General features: G+C 40.3%; 1 protein-coding gene and 1 long non-coding RNA gene across 2 annotated transcripts; one reads left to right on the top strand and one right to left on the bottom strand.

Annotated features, from left to right (window-relative positions):
• Positions 1 to 3,239: 3,239 nt before the first annotated feature.
• Positions 3,240 to 18,123, top strand: LOC309693879 (complement factor H-related protein 1-like). The gene is made up of 7 exons (XM_082513489.1): positions 3,240 to 3,568; positions 3,650 to 3,829; positions 4,280 to 4,459; positions 4,541 to 4,717; positions 12,926 to 12,982; positions 13,242 to 13,403; positions 13,497 to 18,123. Exons 1-7 carry the CDS (start codon positions 3,514 to 3,516, stop codon positions 13,715 to 13,717), a joined length of 1,032 nt encoding a protein of 343 aa, XP_082369615.1. The 5' UTR covers positions 3,240 to 3,513; the 3' UTR covers positions 13,718 to 18,123.
• Positions 8,257 to 21,471, bottom strand: LOC309693892. Its single transcript, XR_014272746.1, has 3 exons — positions 21,050 to 21,471; positions 10,582 to 10,858; positions 8,257 to 10,296 (listed from the first exon to the last, which is right to left on the bottom strand). It is a non-coding gene; the product is annotated as an uncharacterized lncRNA (long non-coding RNA).
• Between the last annotated feature and the right edge of the window lie 1,325 nt (positions 21,472 to 22,796).

The raw sequence follows: 22,796 nt of genomic DNA, 5'->3' as shown, positions 1-22,796 counted from the left end.
AAAACCATTAAGACATTTAAAAACCAATAAAAGAACTTTAAAATTGATCCTGAAACACACAGGGAGCCAATGCAGCGATTCTAAAACCGGTGTAATGTGGGCCCGCCCTCTGGTCTTCGTCAGCACACGAGCTGCCGGGTTTTGTAAAAGTTGTAAAGGTGGAATATTCTTTTTAGGAAGACCAGAGAGCAGGGCATTACAGTAATCAATGCGACTGATAATAAAAGCATGCATCAGCATCTCCGTGTTGACCCGAGAGAGAATAGGGCGGACTCTGGCTATATTTTTTAGATGATAAAATCCAATTTTGGTTACATGTTTAATATGTGGGAGAAAAATGCATTTAGTCAGACAATAACAAACACTGGGTGTCTGTGACAGATTCTGAGATAAAATACATTTTATCATCCATTACATGGTCACATGAGGTCACATGATATTTTAAATCTTTATACAATACTTTATATATGTTGACAATAAACCAAACACTTGTATGAACTATAATTTTTAGGTTAAGGGTTTTTTTTTGTTGATCCTGGTCCTATAAATCATTACCTCAGTTTTGAGTGTCTTGGCAAAGGCAGTAAACACATGTTGTGTTTTTGTTTTGTATTTTTTAATAATAAATCCATTTTGGAATAAGAATGTAGCAGAGAGCTTCATTTCCAAAACCAAGCAAAACGTTAAGGATTTAGTTCAAGCTGTGATTGGGGTTATGTCATATCATAATATTAATGATGTTTCAATAAGGAGAGTATTGAGATTATCAGCGTGGGAAAGTGGTAGTGATGTAAAGAATAAAAAAAGCAGCCTAACAATGACTAATGACACTTTCCACTGATTCCTTTGCTTCCTTACCTGAGTGAGTCCTGAAGTGCATTTCTAGACTTCCTTTAAATTCTTTCATGCAGACTTGACATGTAAATTCTTTCCTTTCCTTCACATTTTAGCACTTAACCCTCAATCAGGTCAATTAGGTGTCAAAACATGTTTGTGTGTCCCTATATGGAGGACGAAAAGAGAACATTCAACAGGTCCAGAGACCATAACCCTGTCCACGTATATATACACACACAAACATCTTATCTCCTTTCACTGTGTGCAGCTGTCACAAAGCAGCAATCAGTGGCTTTGCGATCTTTGTTTCTTGGACCCAACTGGCACCTCTTTCTCTTCTGCTGTGTGCTTCTTTCCTGTTGCCAGATCGGAGCACTTTTTGTCCCTCCACACCTTCCCATTGCTTTAGTGATGTAGGTTGGTAGGGTCGGGGTACCTTCCAGTCGACTGTTCATGTGAGGTGTCACAAGCGACATCAATCATGTTGTACCAAAGCACCGTGGGCCACCTTTGCGTCTGGCATTTGCAAATGTAGTTGCCAACCATCTGGTCCATAGTATCTACTCCTCCTTTGGTCTGGTTGTAGAAGAGAACTGCTTCTGGTTTTTGCTTCGGGCTGTTTTCATCCTCCATCTCGCTGTGGTGCATTGTGCTGAGCAGCAGAACAGCCGTTCCCTTTTTTCTCCCATAGCTGATCATGGTCACACTGCCATTGAACCCATATTCAGTGGACCTCTCTAGACCTGGAAGCCTTCATAACTGGAGGAGTGTCTGGCTTGTTCTGTCGCAAAGTTCCCACAATAGTAAGACCCTTCTCCAGGAGATGCTCTGCAAGAGGCACACTGGTGAAGACGTTGTCAGTGTTGATGTTGCGACCTGTGTGTCTGAATCCACTACACAACTGATGGACAATGTTTTCCCCCAGATTCTTCTGGATGTCTTCCCCTGGTTGTCTCCCTAGGTACATGATCCCATCAATTGCATATGGGGTGGGTGCATCACACACCCAAAAGATTTTAATGCCATACTTGGCAGGTAGATGTCTAAGGGGGACAGTCAGAGATGCGAAGAATTAAAGGTTCATAGAAGATTCCATAGGAACTGCTCCGGGTCATTTTTGACACCACTTGTGAAAGAGTGAGGTAGTGATACAAAAACTGCAATTTACTTAAATTAATGAAAAAAATACATAATTATCAAAATGGTCTCATCTCACAAACTCATTTTATGAGGAATACCTGGAATATGAATATATTACACTGGACTGAGGTGAAGCTTGTCCAAGGAACAGTTTAGCAAATATAGAGAAGTATAGCTATAACAAAGGCATGTTAATAATAGAGTCTGAAACTTTTGTCATCATCAAGCCTCTCCAACAGTCACTGGACCCATCTGTAGCAGTTGTCACTATGGAAACTTCAACCACAGATGCCACAGAGGTCAGGTCTCTCTCCAGAGAAGAATCAGTCTACTTGTTCTTATTATTAATGATGCAGAATAATCATATAGAAATAAAAAACCTGAAGTTGTGCGCTATTTGAGCATGTTGCCTGACTGGAACACTAAAGGACTCGGCAAGAGACATCTGTCTCTCCCTAGCAGCACCTGTCCCTCTCCTCCTCTTCAGTTCGCCTCAACATAAGCTCATCATATTCTGTGATATGATTTGAGGTTTTTGACGAGGTTAGTGGTGTTGTCACCGCGTCTTGGCTGTTTGTGGAGGTAAAATACGTCCACACATGACTCCGTCACACACACATTGTTGTGAGTGCGCACGCCAAGGGGCTGCGACACATTTATACAGCCATATTTTGCATATGACTGTGAAATGTGTAAGAAGAAGTAGTTCCTTCTAATTTAGACGATCCGAATGATATAGTTTCTTTCCACTGTGTTCCTGTTAATGAAAAACTACAAATTTTCCCCAAAGTACTAAAATATCAATATTTTAATACGAGAATCGATTCTAGAACATAAATTACTGGTAAAAAAAAAGTCAATATTTCAATATGCCACTAACGGGCAGCTGACCCAATCAACTCAATATGGAAAATGATAAACGCACATTGGCCCTCTCAATGGGAAATTTGAGTATTTAAAACATAACAAGATGGAACAATCGACCAACATAAAGTATTATGCACGTTGTGCAAGAAGGAATTTTCTTTTCACCGAAGCACCTCCAGCTTAAAATATTAGTGTATACTTACTTATTAGTACATAGTTTTTTTAAGGTATATTTCACAGCAGAGAACCTGTGCTAAAAGATTGAAGAAAACTACACAAATCCTCTTTGAATTTAAGCATACATTCTTTGTGTTTATTCTGCATTTACTTCATTATATTGCATAAATGTCAGTTACAAGCTTAAATATAAAGTTGAAAAAAAATGTATATGCAACCAGGCTGTTGATCAAGTATATGCCATTAATCGTGATTAATTACAGAAAATTGTGAGATTAATTAAGGTTTTTTTTTTTTTAATCTACTGACAGCAATAGTTTGTTTATACAACATATGTCTAAGAAATATGGACCAGAGCCAGAGTTACTCAGCGCAATGTTTACTGTGTCCTGACTTCTTAGTTCTTTGGGGGAAATTCCCAACAATTATTAACTCGTCCAGCAGAACACGGCTCTTTACTCTGCCTTCACATCGTGCTTTCATTGCTGCAAAATGTGTCTCAGGACTCTTGGATTTGTCCTCGTTTTGTTTCCTGGATTGCTTCAAGGTAAGAAGATTCAATTCTGTTATAGTTTGTAAATGTGAGACTTATGTGGGATTTTAAACAATTTTCTTTATTGTACATCAGCACAGGGTTGTGATCCTCCCAGACTGGTTCATGGTAACTTTCTCCCCAGACAAGAGACTTACTCTGACAGAACCACGATCACTTATTCCTGTGATAACGGATATAAACCTGTAGTGGAGGGTTGGTGGGCAACCAGTACCTGTGAACATGGGCAATGGTCTCATGAACCGCAATGTATAGGTAGGTCAGTCCTGGGAATGGTGAATTCTTTTACCATCTTTTACCAAAGATGAAAATGAAATTCTGTTCTTAAGGAACAATGTAATTAGTTTAGATTTGCTAAAAAAAAAAAAATCAACTCAATTGAGGAAAAAGAACGATGAAATCTGATTATTTCAGTAAATAAATATAAAAAGCAATAAAATCCAATAGCAGGATGGTGAAGTTTAATTTAATGTTTTTGTGTCAAGTATAAAAAAATTTTATTATCGTATTTTTTAAGAATTACAAACTAGGAATTTCAGTCTCTCACAAGGAATAATAACAAAAACTTTCTTCCAGTAATTCCTTGAATTAACTATTCACAACATTTAATGCGGCATGTTGCTGTTCGCAATCAGAAAGTTGTAATTATAGTTACTCTGTAAAATCTCAAAGTGTTGATGGTGACTCTGGTCTGTTCTTCCTCAGATGAAAGCGCCTGTTTTGGACCAACTATTCCCAATGGAAAGTACCCTGAAAACTCAAACGGCTGGTATGAGGATGGAAGTACACTAACGATAACATGCGATGGAGGATTTGAGCACCAAAACCAGATCAACACCATTACCTGTGGAAATGGAAAATGGTCCTCTGCACCAGTCTGTGAGAGTAAGTCTGCTACATGTTTGACTCCAGTTAGCTGTTCAACACTTTTTTTCTGCTTCTATTCATGACTTTTTATTTTTACAGGAAGTATGAGTGCATGCAGTGCACCTCCTAAAATCCCCCATGCAGTCATCATTCATGGATACCAGGAAGTGTTTGCACCAGGTTCAGAAGTGCAGTATGAGTGTGAAGATGGATACACTGCACACACCGAGAAATCTGTTTGTATACAGGGATACTGGACACCAGTGCCAACATGCAGTAAGTGGTCATGAGTTAAAATTCTTGACTCACTATAACATAATATTATAATAATATAGTAGCCACGTAGTACAGCTCAATGGTGTGACTTGATCTTCACGGAAGAGCATTTAGGCACCATTATTGACAAGTTTGTACCAATAACTCCTCTTAACCTGCAGACAGAGGAAGTATTAAACCATTTATTTATTCTCTTTATAAAATATAGATATACCTTGTAGCAATGTTTTGAAAACACTCATTCACACATCTTTCTTTATTTTGACTGACAAACAAGACTTGCAAATCATTAGTTATAGAACAACACCAGTTAGTAAGCCACAAAAGAAATACAAATGAAAATTGGGGGTGGACTCAAACCATGAAGTAGCCTGGGAGAGAAACAGAATAGGAATGTCCTTAAAGCAAGCACATGTGTATAGTGTTGTGGAGGTGAAGAGAGTGTCAGACAGGGTCCATCCATCCATGCATCCATCCATCTTCTTCCGGGACCGGGTCACGGGGGCAGCAGCCCAAGCAGAGAAGCCCAGACCTCCCTCTCCCCAGCCACCTCCTCTAGATTATCCGAGGGAATACCAAGGCGTTCCCAGGCCAGCCGACAGATATAATCTCTCCAGCGTGTCCTGGGTCTGCCCCGGGGCCTCCTCCTGCTGGGACATGCCTGGAACACCTCACCCAGGAGGCGCCCATGAGGCATCCTTGTCAGATGCCCGAACAACCTCAACTGGCTCTTTTCGATGTGGAGGAGCAGCAGCTCTACTCAGAGCCCCTCGCGGATGGCTGAACCTCTCACCCTATCTCTAAGGGAGAGGCCAGCCACCCTTCAGAGGAAGCTCATTTTCGCCGCTTGTATCCCCGATCTCGTTCTACTACCCACAGCTCGTGGCCATAGGTGAGAGTAGGGACGTAGATCGACCGATAAATTGAGAGCTTCGCTTTTACGCTCAGCTCTCTCTTCACCACGATGGACCGGTGCAGCGTCTGCATCACTGCGGCCGCAGCACCAATCCGTCTGACAATCTCTCGCTCCCTTCTCTCATCACTCGTGAACAAGACCCCGAGATACTTGAACTCCTACACTTGGGGCAGGAACTCATCCCCGACCCGGAGTGAGCACTCCACCCTTTTCCGGCTGAGAACCATGTTCTCAGATTTGGAGTTGCTGATCCTCATTCCTGCCGCTTCACACTCGGCTGCGAACCGTTCCAGTGCATACTGGAGGCCTTCACCCGATGAAGCCAACAGGACCACATCATCCGCGAAAAGCAGAGATGAGATTCTGAGGCCACCTAAGTAAAAGCCGTCCGCCACTTGGCTGTGCCTACAAATCCTGTCCATAAAAGTTATGAACAGAATCGGTGACAAAGGGCAACCCTGGCAAAGCCCATCACCCACGGGAAACAAGTATGACTTATTACCGACTATGCAAACCAAGCTCTTGCAACGGTTGTATAGGGATCGAATGGCCCATAGCAATGGGCCAGACAACGCGTACTCCCGCAGCACCTCTATGTCTCAATGAAATATATGCAGCATGTACCATATAACTAATGAGTTATCTGTTCTCATCAAGTAGAGTAACTACTGGACATCAGGGAGGTACAGCTAGCAGCAGGACTCATTTATAAGTCAAAGAAGTTTATAAAGTGATTTCACTAACAAGGACCACATCCTTGGTAACAATGGGCGATGGGGGATAAGGAAGTGTGAATAGTGCTGCGGTTTGGGGAAGGCCTTTTTTTTTTTTTTTGGCCTGTCCCCTTTGGCTCTTTTGCCATCAGAATTGTTGTCTAAAGGCAAAGAAAGATGCCCAACGGATTTACTTTACCAAACTGACCATCCCAGCCTTGCCATAATGGTCCATTTGATTCACCTTTTATTGTTTATTTTATTTTCACTTACTGAATACGGGACAGACTTGACTGGGGGAAAGGAGGGGAGAAAGAAAGAGGGAAAGAGAAACAGCTGAGAAGAGGGACGGGGGAGAAGGGCAAAAGACAAAAACCAACAGAACGGGCAGAGAAAAAAAATGCATCTATCAATCACCTGGGTCACCTGCTGAGAAAGAAAAAAGAAAGCAAGCAGAAGAGAACAAGAGTAATAGAATAAACAACATCACAATGATATATGGGAATATGACAGTAAATACTAAATGTTAAACATTATTGTGCAGCACATAAGATCAACAGAACACAGTGTGCTTTGAGGTAGGAGCCAAAAAGGGTGTAGTTTGTGGGTGTGATCACCCGTGTGTACACCTGTGAGCATGGACGCGTTTGTTTTTTGTTTTTTAAAAGGTTCCTTCATGTAATAATCTGCTAGAGGGTGTGGGGGGGCCACAGCCCCGTCCTCCAGGGCGTGAAGCAGGTGTGGAGATCAAAACTCCAGACATCCAGAGGCCCCCAGAACACAAGAGACCAAGGAAGACCAACAGAGGGGCAGCCGCGCCACTGTCCCAGAAAGAGCTGAGGAGAGTCCCAGATGAGGGCTCACTCAGCAGCCGCGGAGCAGAAGCCGGGGGGAGTTGCAGTGACGCGCCCGTGAGCTCCGCCGGCAGCCAGCCGCGCCTGAGTGACCGAGCCCCAGGCCGGGAGGCCGGGGGCACCCCCCCTCCGAAGTGGCCCGAGCGAGCCCCAGGCCCCGATAAGCGGCCGCCAAGGAGTGAGCCGGTGTGTACCTGGACGCCCATCCCCGGACACAAAGAACCACCAACGCACCGATGTCTGAGGGGGTCCGCCACTGGCAGGGGAAGTGGTGGTAGGGGGAGATAGGCCTCCATACCTTGCAGCATCCACACTTGTTCCAGTTGCCCCCAAATCACCACAAAACAGTTTGTTATGGTTACAAAACACACAATGAAGTAACTTAAACAAATGTTAATATGGAATAAAAGTAAAACATGAGGAATAAAAGCAGTCTGGCTCTTTAAGAACAGAGAGGATTTTCCTCTGTAGTTTTATCTTTGAATGAAGTTAATCAGTCTTCACTAATAAAGTTAATGGATCTGAGCTTCTAACTGACAAACTATCTGCTTCTTTTTTAGGCTGTACCGTATCTGAAATTCAATATTTTGTAAGTGTTATTCTTTGATTTATTTTCAAACAAATATAGTTTCTTTGAAATAAATGTGCTTGATGTTTTTCACTCAGCTGTTGTTTGTTTGTGTTTTAATCAGCCTGATTGCAGAAGATTCAGAGAATCCTACTGACAACACAACCTTTCTGAAACACTTCAACCAGAACCTGCAGAGCAACAATGAAACATGTTTCTTTTCTTTGTCGAGTTTTGGGGCTGATTGTTCTCTAAACACCAAACTGTCCATAAATGATTTGAACTTTTCATGCACTCAGTACATGATGTGTACACTGAATCCATAAAGTGTCGATGGCTGGCTGAGGTCTGAATAAAATGTTTCATCATCAGAGACGTCTTTGTATTGCTTTGTCTGCTAACTGTGTAGAACAGTTCTTTTACTATGCACACCAAAATATTATTTAATAAATAACAATAACGGAAACACTATAGTAAGCAGACAGGAACAAGTTTATTGATTTGTTTTACTTCATGATGGTGTTGGCTTTGGTTAGTGACCAAAAGCATGCAGAAGATTCAGTAAGAGCATAGGCAGATATTTTATTTTAAGCCAACATGAAAATAATCTCAGGAAATAATTTAAACAGATATTATTAACACATTTATATTTAAACAAAGATTTTTAGTAGATATTTGTCCAACTGATATTTAGGCTTAAAATGTCAGAGGTCTGTGATGGCACAAAAACACTCATTTGGTGTCCTGGTCCAAGAAACATACAAGAAACAGGAGCAGAAGATTTAAAGAACTGACCATCAGACACAGAGAAAGTTCTTATATCCAACCCAACATTTGAGCCAAGCCCAAAGATTCTTGTGCTTCACAATATCAAAAGCAGAAAGCAGCTAATGTCCAAAATAATGAGGGCTGTGATATCTCCTGAATCTAATGTGAGTCACAAATAATCGATCACCTTCAACAAAGCTTTTTCAGGACTATGAAAAGCTCTGAAGTCTGACTGAAATAGTTGCTGTATCTCATTTGAGAAGAAGTCATAACAAAATCACTTTTCCCAACACTTTTGACATTAATTTACAATTTGTAATTTATGTTAACAGGACAATGATTTCTTAGACTCAGCATAAAGGTTGAATTTTTATGTGTAAACCCTGAAATACAGTATTCTTAAAACATGCAGTGCTTTAAAAAATTATTTTCATATTGTAATATTCAACAAAGATATCCTGAGTAAATACAAAATCCACTTTAAAAATGACGATTTCATTTATTAAGAGATATAAAGCTATTCAAACCCACCTGCCCCTGTGTGGAAAAAGTAAAAGCAATTAGATCAGATTAGATGATTGGAGTGGAGCAATGATGTCAGCACTGACTAGGACACCGTGAAAAAGTGGAAGTGACGTGATGAACAGACTAGCAGCCAAACAGCCAAGAAAGCAGACAGATGAACACTTACAGATCGTCCTTACTGAACATACACATGATAACGTAGGTGTAAGTGTAAAAATGTATACAAGTGTAAGTATACTGAATTAAACTGAACTGAATTAATACGCCACAACTGCAGACAGACTGACGACCTGTCCAGGGTGTATCCTTCTCTCACCCTTGGATCGGGCCCAGCACCTCCTTTCTCCACTTAATGTACTCATAACATGTCATCTTCATTCTTTATTATATCTTATCATGGCAGCCTCTGAGTCCTGCATTTGGACCCTAATGAATAAGCTCACAGTGACTAAGATGCAGAAATGTTTCACAGCTCACTTTTGCATGTACTAAATGCGTGGTACAGCCACTAATTTGATGTGACATTAAAGTTTCAATCCCATGGCTGTTAAGCTGTGGCCTGTTAAAGGCATCACGGTGACCGAGTCCCTACTTGAACTTTTTCTAAAATAAACTCGGCCACAGGTTTATAAAATCCAGCACTCAGGCATGCAGACGTCAACAAACATTTGTGAAAGAATGAGTCGCTCTCAGGAGCTCAGTGATAGGATAGGATGCACCACCCGTGCAACACGTCCAGTTGTGAAATTTCTTTGCTGCTAAATATTTTACACTTAGCTGTTATTGGTATTATAACAAAGTGGAAGTGATTGGGAACGACAGCAACTCGGCCACAGAGTGGTAGGCCATCTAAAATGACTTTGAAATTTGGACTGTAAATAGTTTCATGGATTTGATGTTTCAAAGTAAATATTTCGAGTCGCTTCAGAGAAAATGTCCCAAACACAACATCCACTGTGTGATTAATAAAATCAATGCAAAATATGTGTTGCTCTATTCATTCAATACGCACTGAAATAATAAATGTCATGAATAATGTAATTTGAAATCACTATGTTTAAACCAAACTAATCGGCAAAGTAAAACCAACAATTTTCTCTTCATTTTCTGGGTGATGAGAAGTTTTGTAGACATCGGGAAGATGTTGGTGTGTGCATGAAATCAACAGATGTAACGATATGTAACAAAAGCACTGAGAAAAGAAGCTGTGGAAAACCCCAGTCTCGATAAATTAGCTGTAAAAGAAAGAAGTTCATGAGTTTTAGATCAGAGCTCTAACATTTATATATATTTTATTATATATATATATTTATTTATATATATATAAATAAATATATATAAATATATTTATTATATATATATTTATATTTATATATACTGGTTTTTCTCCCGTTCTTTCTCAAAAGTTGTTTTGGATGTGTACGAACTTTTTTCCATCCCACAAAATGGGAAGGGCCAAGGTGATTGCACAAACTTTCGGGTGACAGTTGTGATAAGTAGCTGGTTCTCATGTGGATTACCTTTAACTGCTGGTGCTGCTTTGTTGTTGGACGATTTAAAAATGTGCATCAAATATTTTGCATTTGCTCTTCTTTGGTTTCCTGGAGTGCTGCACGGTGAGAACAACAAGTAACTTCACAGAAAAACATTTACCCTGGTTGATAATGTTTTGCACTTACTTCAGTGTTGTGTTTCAGCACAGAGCACCACACAGGCCTGTGATGCTCCCACACTGGACGGTGGCTTCTTTGCCCCAAAGCAAGAGACTTACTCTCAGGGCACCAAGCTGAGCTACACCTGCAACGAAGGACATACGCTAGCAATGAAGGGTTGGTGGGCAACCAGCACATGTCACAATGGAAAATGGTCTCATCAGCCACAGTGTATAGGTAAGTCCTGCCAATAGCTCTTCTTTCTTTGCTCACCCACTTAAAGAAATCTGGTCGCCTTCTTTCCAAGATCCTTAAACTGCTAATCTTAAAAGTAGAGAGGGTGTCTGTCTCCTCAATCTAAACTGGGAGCAGGTTCCACAAAAGAAGGGCCTGATAGATGAAAGTGCTGCCTCCCATTCTACTTTTAGAAACTTTAACTCTTTATTTAAGACCTTTTATGTCAGAGGAGGAGTGTCAAATTTAATTCTGCATTTTAAAGGAGCCAATAAAGGGAAGATGATACAGGAGACGTATGATGATAGTACTCTTGCTATAGCAATTTGGATTAACTGCAAAGTATCTGTAAGTATCCGGTTGGACACCACAGTCTGCACACTATGATGAAAACTATTGGTCAACCAAATTAATACTGGTCAACACAGAACAAATTTGAGACCAATGCTGTTAATAAAGGCATTTTATGTAATTTGTTTACAGTAGCAGGTCCTCACTTTTCTTTGATCCATAACTCAACTCACAGGAGTTTTTATGATTAGTGTTTAAGGACTGTAGGTTTTGTGGGTTTGATCCTGTGAATAAACTACAAACAAACGGCCCTGCTCTGGGATTAATAACGTTTTTGAGTCTAAATCTAATTTTACAGAAAGCATGAATGCGTGCAGCGTGCCTCCTAAAATCCCCCATGCAGTCATCGTTCATCAGGACTACCAGGAAGTGTTTGCTGCAGGTTCAGAAGTGCAGTATGAGTGTGAGGATGGATACACTGCAGAGGGAGCACACAACACAAAATCTGTTTGTACACAAGGAAGCTGGACACAAGGCCCGACCTGCAGTAAGTGGACATGAATTAAACTTCTTGACACACTATAACATAATATAATAATAATATAGTATCCATGTAGTATAGATCAATGATGTGTCTTGATCTTTACAGAAGTGCATTTAAGCACCATTACTGACAAATTTGTAACAATAACTCCTCTCAACCTGCAGGCAGAGGAAGCATTAAACCATTAAACCATTTTCTTGATCATTAATATGCAAATTGTCATGACCATTGATCAACAACTACTGATCAAAAACCATTGATCAATGGCTATGAGTAGCATTCACAGAGAGTTGGGGAATGGCTGCAATCACAGCACTGAAAGATGCTGAAAGATGTACCCTTAGGCTCCCCCCTCAAATCAGAGATGGTCTTTCCCTTTTCATGTAAATGGCCTCCTTCACACCCCACTCAAACCAGCGTTCCTCCTGGAACGCCAGGAAGTGAACCCCCTCATGTCCACTAGCATGTAGGTGTTAATAGACTGCAGAGTCCTGGCCTGACACTTTCACTCTTTGATGTACCAGCAAAAGAACTGTGATAATGCAGGTGGAAAAGTAAAGATGCAACGAATAGAAGTAGTAGTGGAGATACCTTGGGTCAACCAAAATAACAGATGGTGCAAAAGAGAAGTGAAGAAGATTGCATGCAGGGTGGAGTGGGTGGAGGTGACTGTCTTGTAGTGAACTCTGACACAATGATAGCAGCAAGAGAGAAAAGGAAGGTTTACCAGACAGTAGTGATACCAGCTCTGATGTATGGCACTGATAAAAAGACAGGAGCTGGAGGCATCAGAGTTGATTTTCATTAGGAGTGCCCAGGAACAAGATTTGACGAAATGAGTGCATCATAGGAACAGCTCAGGTTGCTCAATTTGGAGATGAAGTCAGAGATCTAAGATGCTGAAAATGGAGCTGCCAAGCAGGGAGAAAAGAGGAAGACCTCAGCTCATGGACGTGGTGCAAGAGGAGATGCAGAGGGTTGTTGTGACAGAAGAGGATACTGGGGACAGGATGATTCACTGTGATCACATATCAGGGAGGTACAGCTGGCAGCAGGACTGATTTGTAAGTCAAAGAAGTTTATAAAGTGAAGCTGACTGATGTGTTGTCTGTATATGTGCGTTATCTGCTCTGTATCCTGCAGCATCTTCTAGCACCTCTGATTCAAATAACAGAGACAACAGTCTTATACCAATAAACAGTAAGTTGCTCACAACCTTTCCACTTAATCAGCATATACATCAAATTCAGTTTATATATTTAATTTAGTTATATGAATGACAACAAGCAGCTGGATTGGAGTTAGAAGCCAGCGTTAATGAATGAATGAATCGTTGATCACTGCAGAAATGATTGATGTTGATTGGTTCAGCACGTTGTACAGGAATTCAAAGATTTGGAAAACTAAACAGCTGAGTAAACAATGATCATTTTGTTACACTCACTTTCTTTTATTTTAGTTCAGTCGTGTGGAGCCCGCCCATACATTGAAAATGCTGTAATTGTGGAAGAAGGTCCAATGCATTTGAAATACCAGTGCAATCGTTATTACAAACTAGCTGGTCCAGAGGCTGTGAGTTGTTACAGTGACGCTCACTGGTCCAAACTGCCCACCTGTGAAGGTATCAAAAAAATAATTTTCACTCTAAAAGTTTATTAAAAATGTTCTTAAAATTCTTTTTATGTTTGGTTTTTACTTCTTGTTGTTTTTGCAGAAGCGTTCTGTGTGGTGGATCCTGCTAGATATGCTCGTTATGGTCTTGTAAAAACTTCACCTGAATACATGCGGGAAGGAGAGACGAAGCCTTTCCCTTGTACAACAAAAGACTATTATATCAATGTTCGGTGCACTAATAGAAGAATATTTCTGAGCACATGTAAGTATATAAAGGATCTCTTGTTTTTCTTTCAGTTTCTTTTTTCCTGTAACAGCTAACATACATGAAACTTCATTCTCCAGGATCTAATTAACACATCATTTCAAGAAGAATAGTAAGAGAAAACCAGTAAATAAACATTTCCCACACAGGAACATAATGAAATAGAAACCTAACATTGCTGATTTGTGAAAGGCTGCAGCTGATGTTTGCCTATAGAGTCGTCCCCAACTTCCAACAGCCAAACTCATGTCATGTCAGAGACATTATTAGACAAATATTGAGATAAATATAGAGATATAGGTATAAATACAAACATAAATATATATATAAATATAAAATATGTGTGCAAATATATGCTATGGTGTACAAAAGTAACAGAGTGCAGTTAGGTGTGTTTAATCCTGTTCTGCATGTGTGGATCTGACCCAAGTGGATGAATTAAAGAGTCTGATAGCAGCAGGAAGGAACGGCCTCCTGTAACGTTCCCCTCAGACAGTGAACTTGAAGAAATCTGTTCCTGAAACTGCTCTTCAGATTGTGCAGTGTGTTATGGAGGGAGTGGGAGTCATTGTCTATGATTGCAAGCAGTCTTGACAGCAAATGATAATATGGAATAAAAGTAAAACATGAAGAATAAAAGCAGTCTGGCTCTTTAAGAACAGAGAGGATTTTCCTCCACAGGTTTATCTTTGAATGCAGTAAATCCGTCCTCACTAATAAAGTTTATTGGGTCTGAGCTTCTAACTGACAAACCCACTTTGTTGCTTTTGTCTCATTATGTTTAGGTTGTCCAACAGCTGACATTTTTTATGTAAGTGTAATTCTTTGATTTACTTTTCAAATATATACATTTCAAAGAAGGATATTAAATTGTGAGTAACATTTACACAGCAGTTTGAAAAATATTGTTTTATTTGTAATTTAATCAGGAAGTGTGCAGAGTATTCAGAGAACCCAACTGACAACACGACCTTTCTGAAACACTTCAACCAGAATCTGCAGAGCAACAACAAAACATGTTTCTTTTCTTTGTACAGTTTTAGTGCTGATTGCTCTTTAAACACCAAACTGTCCATAAATGTTTTGAACTTTGAATGCACTCAATACATGATGTGCACACTGAATCCCTAAATTGTTGACGGCTGGCTGAGGTTTGAATTCAATGTTTCATCATCAGAGACGTCTTTGTTTTGCTTTGTCTGCTAAAAGAGTGGAGCTGGGGGGTTTGTACATACCTAGAACATCTACAAATGACTGTTTAAATATTGAAACTAGTCTTTTAGGCAGTTTTCGAGTAGAGGTTTGGATTGTGAGTTCTACACAATGAACACTTTCATAGATGCTGCAATGTCAAATTCTTCATGTGTGTACATGCACAGACCACATGTGCATGTACATGTACCACAATTTGTTATTCTAATTTTAAAAATGTAATACATATAAATTCAATACAGTTTTTAATAGACACCGTTCAGAACACAGCCTGTGCCTGATTCTCATACTTGTATTCGTTTAGTCATAATGTGGAAAATTTTCAGGAAAAAAGCAGATGAGCAAATCTGTAGCTGCCACCTGTCCTCTAGGCTTCACCTCCGCAAAACCTGTGTCTCTGAACTGGATCTCAACAGTATTTGTGGTCTCATAAGCTCTCCTGTGAATTTTAGTTTGCATACTAGTTTGCATGCTTGGAATTATTATTATTACAGGCTTTTCCACAATAGATATAAAAGTAAAAGTTAGTAAACCTCTATTAAAGTCTGTTGTTTCTTAGATTCAGCAATGAAACTGAATTTAAAACAAAACATAGATGACATTCTGTCACCTCGGCAAACACCATGATCTCACTGCCTAAAGTCATTCAGTAACTCTTATTGGAGAGTGTTCATTAACATCTTTCACTAAATATCAAAGTTTTCTACCTGCCCTAGTTTAAATTATAAAAGAAATTATTATGCATGAGAATCTCTAGAATGTTGAATACTTTTCCATTAAACAGTCATCTTCTACTTTAGTTAGGGTTTTTAACAACCATTTATTAAACTTATATTTTGCTTTTGCTTTATTTTTTACTGCAATTTCTGTACAGTAGCTTTTATAGTGTTAAATCAGTATATGCTACAAAATAAAAGCCTTTCCTTTACAGTAGGTTTGTAGGCATTTTATTTTGAATTGCTCCAATCATGGCACTTCAAAGGAACAGCCCGTGATGTCAGAGTGAACATTCTACTGGAAAAATCCTTAAATAGGAGAGAAACTCAACCAACTTTAGTGGATCTCGGATGGCAGAAACACACAACAACCTGGTTGTTAAAACTAAGATAAGGCAGACGCAGAGAAACGCAGACACAAACGCTGAACCATCGACAATGGCAGAAGCACAAATGAAAATGGTCATTGCAACAATGAAAACAACAATCCTGCAAGGACCAAAAAATGAGCTTGAAAAACCCGGAAAACCAAATACTGAAAAATCTCCCGTGGCACAAGCTCAAACAGAAACGGTCAAGAAAACAAAGAAAGCAAAAAAACAGCAAAGAGTGGCTGAAGAGCCAAGAAGACCGTTTACTCAGGCAACATCAGTCCAACATCAGTCCAATCCCAGATTTAGACCCCATCAGGGCGCAGTCCAGTATAATCCATGGGACGAGATTGCTGCTCTCAAACAGCAACTGCAAGCCTCCCAAAACTATCAGAACGACATTTATTGGCAAATGGTTGGTGCTAACAAGAGGGCCTCTTATCACCAGTTTCAGCAGAGCAAACTTCATGCACAAATGTACGACAACAACAGAAATCATGAGGAAACAATTAAAGACCTCATAGAGCAGCTGGAAGAGGCTTCTAGAAATAAGCCCGATAACAAGAGTGAAACAGAGGCTCTCACAAATGACAATCAAGCAATTGAAACTGGATGAGGTGATGCTATCCCTGCAGGACCAAATCAGCCACCCTACCACAGAGCAGTGTGTGGAGTCTGCCACTCCAACCGCAGGCACTTCACACACCGACTCTGTAGGCCTAAAGTCCTCTAAGGAGGCTGAATTGGAGGTCCAATGTAGGAATCAACGAGAGCAGATAGAGATGCTCCAGAAACAGCTGAAAGAGCAGGCCATTAAACATAGCCAGGAGAAGGAGTCACTCAAGACAGAAATCAGTGACCTGAAATCCCAGCTGCTTTCCAACAAGGGCCTTCATGATTTGAAGGTAGAGTCTCTTGACCAAGAGCTGAAAGAAGCCAGAGCTTCCTACCTTGAAGTCACAAAGAAGCAAAAAGAACAAAATTCTGCCGATGCAAATAAAATGCAAAGATCCGAGCTTCTGAAAGAAAATGGCACTGGAGGACAGGAGAAGATAGAGAAAGAGGACTCGCTACCATCGACTGCAATGTCTCTGCAGGAGACTCTGAAAGAAGAAGACACCCGACGACGAGAAAAGAAAGAAAAAGAGGACTGCATTGTGCGTCCAGGAATCTTTGCAAAGGCTACGAGATAAACAGAAAATCCTTACTGCCAAGGTGGCTGAACTCGAAACCGAAGTTAAGAGCCTGCCAGAGATACCGCAAATTAAGAAGAAGAAGAAGAAGTGGAACTGGCTGCTTCGGCTTTTCACCTAATTTGGTCTCAACATCGTGTCCTAAAATTCATATTTATATTTGGGGCTTTTTTAACACCAACCACTTATAAGCCCACTGGCATCAATTTTAGGACAATATGTAAATGGATGGAACTGAAGAAAAAAACACGTCTTCCTCCACCTCTGTTCCATCTTAATTTTCACCTCTCCTCTGTTCTCTCCCATCTCCGTCCCTTTAACTCCTGACACCTTCCCCATCTCCCCCCCATCTCCCTCTCTCTCTCTTTTTTCAACCTCACCCCCCAACCAGTCCCGACAGTTGACTGCTCCCTCTAGAGCCTGGTTCTGTCATAGGTTTCTTCCTTTTAAAGGGAGTTTTTCCTATTCACTATCGCCAAGTGCTTGCTCAGAGGGGATTGTTGGGGTTTTCTCTCCTCTATTCCCTCCTTTCTATCCCTTTTTTACCTCTTTTTTCCCCTTCTACCTTTCTTTTACCCTTTTCTTTACAACCCCCACAATTTCCTCCATCATCTCCCTAACCTGTGTTCACTTTTGAACAGACAGGTTAGGGAGGTGGGGTGGAACAATAAACACAATTGGCTACATTTTACATGTGACTGATCGATGTATTCGTTCAAGAATAAGTTGTCTTAAGTATAAATACAAGAAATGGGTGATAGCTGCATGTGTTTGTATGTGTGCATAATATGAATACTTTACTTGTTAAATCCAAATCCCAGAAGCAATTAAATAAAACAAGAAGACAAACAAAACCAAAACAAAAATACAAAGAAAAATCAGAGAGCTGTTTTATTTCTTTATAACATTTGTATTAATAAGATATTCTTTTGTGTGTGTTTATAACTCTGAACTGGTAACCAAATTTTCTTTTTTTGGGGGGGGGGGGGGGGGGGGGGGGTGCGCACGTGTGTTTTAATTTATTTTCATACTTATGTTGACCCTGTCTGTGTTTACTTTATGGTTAAATGGAAAAACACACACACAAAAAAGAAGAAGACAATTTTTGAAATGAATTAAAATGTACAGCTCTGCTACCACTTCCAACATAAATGAAGACAGAAAACTAAACAGCAGTGGCGTTTGCAGGGTTACTGAAGTTGGTATATAATGTTGTGCTACGTGATTGCTAGCGACACAGCTATGTTAGCATAACATTAGCACAGTGAAGCTGGAGGATGAACACCAACATTTTTTCCACTCGATAAAAGTTAACGTGAGGGATTCTGGTGGTCAGGGACAAATGCAATTGCATAGCAGGATGCTATCCGGTTGTTCAGTGATGACACGACGAATCCTACTTTCGGGCCTAAAGTAGTCTGCGTTTAATATGGCTTTTGTGTTGTTAACATGGTTAATGTTATGTATTTTCTTCTATTTAATCTCAAAAAGCTCCTAAAACAGTCAGTGATCACTGTTCACCTCCCTCGGCTTTTATTACCGCTAATCATTTGTTTAAGCTCAGTTTTTAAACCCTTAGGATGTAACTACAGCCCAGCCCATGCAGCAGTATATTAATGACTAACCTCGTATTGTGGATGGATTATCTCAGTTGTTCTCCTGGCTGAAGTTTGGTCCTTTTACAGCATCCTGCCATGCGATTACATTTGTTCCTGACCACCGAGAACACTCACGTTAACTTTTATCGAGTGGAAAAAAAGTTAGCTTGTTTATATTATGCTAACATAGCTGTGTTGCTAGCGGTCACGTAGCACATCATTATATACCAGCTAGCCCAACTTCAGTAACCCTACAAACGTCACTGCTGTTTCGTTTTCTGTCTTCATTTATGCTGGAAGTGATAGCAGAGCTGTACGTTTTAATTTGTTTCCAAAACCCTGCAGTCAGGACATGCTATATTGTATTTAGATAGAAGCTAGCGAGCTAACTCCCTGCTAACTTCTAACTCCGTTAAATGTCATAAATTCCGTTTTCATGGATGCCTGGATGTTAAACTCAATTGTTACACCTGGTAGAGCAGAACGCTGATCATTTTATTAAAGATGAAAGACTTTAGACAGTTTTTCAACTCTCAATAATGCCATAGTGATCGTTTGATATATGGACCTGCAGCGGAGTTTAGGTCCAGACACGGCTAGTGACGTCAGACTGAACAACCAGATACAGGGGCCAAACTTCAGTCAGGAGAACAACTGAGATTATTCATCCACAATACAAGGTTAGTAATTAATATACTGCAACAATATGGGAACAGAACAGCTGCGAGAGATTTCAACATTAATGAATCAATGTTACGGAAGTGGAGGAAGCGCAGTTTTTGGCTTTCCCCATATTTCAAAAGTGCTTCATCTCTTTGCTATGACTGTCACCATAATTTGCAGACGATAATAGTTTTAGCCGCCGCCATGCTTTCGACCAAAACAGGCGCAGCTTGAGGACATCATCAACATGCGCTATCGCAATAGGGCTTTGGAGTTGACGTCACACCGCAGTGCATTGTGGGATCGCGGCACCATGTCAGAAGGCCACAAATCAAAACAAACACACTGTGTTGGAAGCGGGACTGGCAGAACCTTGCTTAAAATCAACGCAAAAGACAAAGGGCTGTATCGCGACCGATTGCGCCCAGACGCCAAGAGATGGTACTTGGAAAAAATAGCGTGCATCGGTAATGTGGACCCATATGAAATAAGGCAGTGGAGTGGAAACCCAGACAGCCTACCGCCGTTGTCCTATCCCGATATCTTCGCTTACCCGGTCTGTGGAGTCAGCGCATACACGGCGAATCATTTTCGGAATTATAAATCCCTGGAGACACACATCTAGTTCACAAACGGTTGGGTACAAGATTTAGCCGTTTTTAAGCCTCCATGTTGTGAGTACATTGACCATAGACCAAGATACAGCCAGGTTGCCAGCTGTGCGTTGCCATGTAAATAGTTTGCATTTCATGTGTATGTACTTGCTAAGTACAGGTGAACAGATCTTGAATAAAAGAAATAAACATACTTTTCTTTTCTGTTTCATATTTCATATGCTGGTTTGCCTGCAATAATGCCAAATAATAAGCTACTCCGTCAACATGACGTGATTCTATAGCATCACACATTACGATGTTCTATCTAATTATCTATGACCTCAGCGCATTCAAAATACACTAAAAGCCTATTAAGAGAGATATGAATTTATTTAGAACTCATCGGAAAGAAAATGCTGCGAGCAAAACAACAAAATAATTTTTAAAAAGAAATGTTCATTTACCTGTTACTACCACACACCAAATCAGGTCGTTGGTACTTGCTGGCTTGTGTAGCCACTAGGTAACAAAAGCTCAACACTGCCCCTAGCATCCTAGAGCACTTCTGTTGTCTTTTGTACGTGTTTTGAGTTTTTATGTGCTTCTTAGTTTGTATGTGTTTTGCAGTTTGTACGTGCTTCGGAGTTTGTACGTGTTTTGGAGTTTGTACGTGCTTCAGGGTTTGTACGTGCTTCAGAGTTTGTACGTGATTTGAAGTTTGTATGTGCTTTGTCTGTAGGGGCCACCGTAAATATACTTTTATTTATTCACTCCACATAAAATGTAATAAATAAATCATATAATACAAAAATCAACTATTCCCAGTTCAACTTTGAACTATTTAAATTTTCAGCTTTTTCCTTTTACAAATTTAAAGTGAAACAACACAAAACACTGCAAACCACAACACAATTAAATATAAATTATAATATGAAAACAAAAAGAACATGCATATTCTCTGTCATATGGACCTGCATAAATAAACTTTCTGAATCCTTTATCATCTGCAACTGAAAATAGTTGTGGATGATTACTATACCTTTCTAATGTGACGTTGTTGTCCCTGGCTCTTTCTCTGTCTCTCCCTCCTGCTCTGTTCCTGTGCTACTGAGTGTAACTACCGCCCCTCCCCCCTCTTCCCAGCGTAAAGCACAAGGCTCATGCTGAGTGAAGCGGGAAAAAAGTGCGAGAGAGAGGGTGAGAGAAAGAAGAAAAAAACAACAACCCATGGCTCGCGATAAGGACCCGGCTCTAAGAGCCATTTCATTCGCGACCGACCCATCACTAGTCAAAATCTCTATCGTTGGCCAAATTTATATCGTTTCTATCGTATATCGTTTATATTGCCCATCCCTACACTCATTGTGTAATTAGGATTGGCTTATGTGGCAGTACATCACTGCAAGCGCCAGGCACAAAATGCACAAAAGGCTTACATGTATCTAAATCCAGATTTTATACCGAAATTTTGTTAACCATAATGAAAATATATACTCCTTAGCATAAATTAACCACTGGATGTAAAACAACATATACAAAAGAAAAAAATCTGAATCACATTTAGTGTTTTAATTCAGTGTCGCAATCATTCTATGACTGAGTAGTTTAGAAATCCAGCAGTTAGCAGCACTAACTTCAGCTGCTTCAATTCATTGACATTTGCAAGCAATCCTTGATACACAGCATTTCAGTCAGGTTAAGGTCTGGACTTCCATTCTGTAGATTTGCTGCTGTGCTTGGGGTCATTATCCTGTTGCATGGTCTAACTTAGGAGAAGCTTTAGCTGTCAGACAGACGGCCTCAGGTTTGACGCTAGAAAACTTTGGCATACAGAGGAGTTCGTCAACTGCAAGGTGCCTCTCTCTTGTGGCTGCAGAACAAGCCCAAATCACCACCCTTAAACCAGCATGCTCTACATTTGGGTTGAAATATTTGGACTGTGTTTGATTTTTGCTGAAGGTACTGCTGTGCATTATGGCCAAACCTCCACTTTGGTCTCATCTGTTAAAAAGACGTTTCTCCAGACGTCTCCTTCAAGGGCCCAATCACTTGTGTGTGTGTCCGTCCCCAGCTACTCAAGCAGTTGGTTTAGTTCAGCTCTGGTTTCTAGCAGTCGTCACAACATGTCAAAAGTACTGTTCCAATGAGTGGTACAATCCCAAAACAGAGTTTTGCAACACCTTTTGATCATCTCTTACAGCATGTACCAGTTTTCTTGCTTTAGTTATGACTGAATCAGCAGTTGGGTGTTTCATAGCATCGTTCATTGTGAGTTGGAGTGTGCGGTAGGCACGGCTTTCTGTGGAACTTGCTGTTCATCCCATCTTCTTGCAGCTCAAGGTATTAAAAAAAAGAAAAACAGTTAACATTTAAAGATTATAACATTATGAATGTAGAAGCAACAGTCTAAAAATGTTATTCTATTTCCACTTGAGGTATTTATTTCATTAAATAAAAACTACTTGTTAAACTATGGTCATTAGTTCCAGTTTATTCCAGATTATGCTGCAGGTATCTTAAGTAAGCGGACCTGTAAGCGGCAGAGGAGAGCAGCTTGATGACATCATCACCCGGGGCAGAAGAGAGCAGGTGTCACGGTCCTGGGTCTCCTGACCCAGCGTTTTTAGTTCTTTGTGATTTTCGTATTATTGTACTTGTGTGATTTATTCTATGGCTTCTAGTTTTGATCCCTTGCCCTTCATGTCTCCCTGTGTGCCCCTCTATGTATTTATGAGCCCTCGTCCCCTTTCGTGTTTATTCCGTGTCTCCCCTGCCTGTTATGTTGG

This window comes from Aulonocara stuartgranti, assembly GCF_965226115.1.
Source record: "Aulonocara stuartgranti genome assembly, chromosome: 18".
In the NCBI taxonomy this organism is placed as follows: domain Eukaryota; kingdom Metazoa; phylum Chordata; class Actinopteri; order Cichliformes; family Cichlidae; genus Aulonocara; species Aulonocara stuartgranti.
Note: the sequence above shows the minus strand (reverse complement) of the source record. Positions and strands in the feature narration are given on the sequence as shown.

Coding starts and splice junctions, on each gene's coding strand:
- LOC309693879 (XM_082513489.1), top strand. CDS start 3,514: ATGTGTCTCAGGACTCTTGGATTTGTCCTCGTTTTGTTTCCTGGATTG. Junction 4,718..12,925: donor GACACCAGTGCCAACATGCA/GTAAGTGGTCAT, acceptor TGTATCCTGCAG/CATCTTCTAGCACCTCTGAT. Junction 12,983..13,241: donor CAGTCTTATACCAATAAACA/GTAAGTTGCTCA, acceptor CTTTTATTTTAG/TTCAGTCGTGTGGAGCCCGC.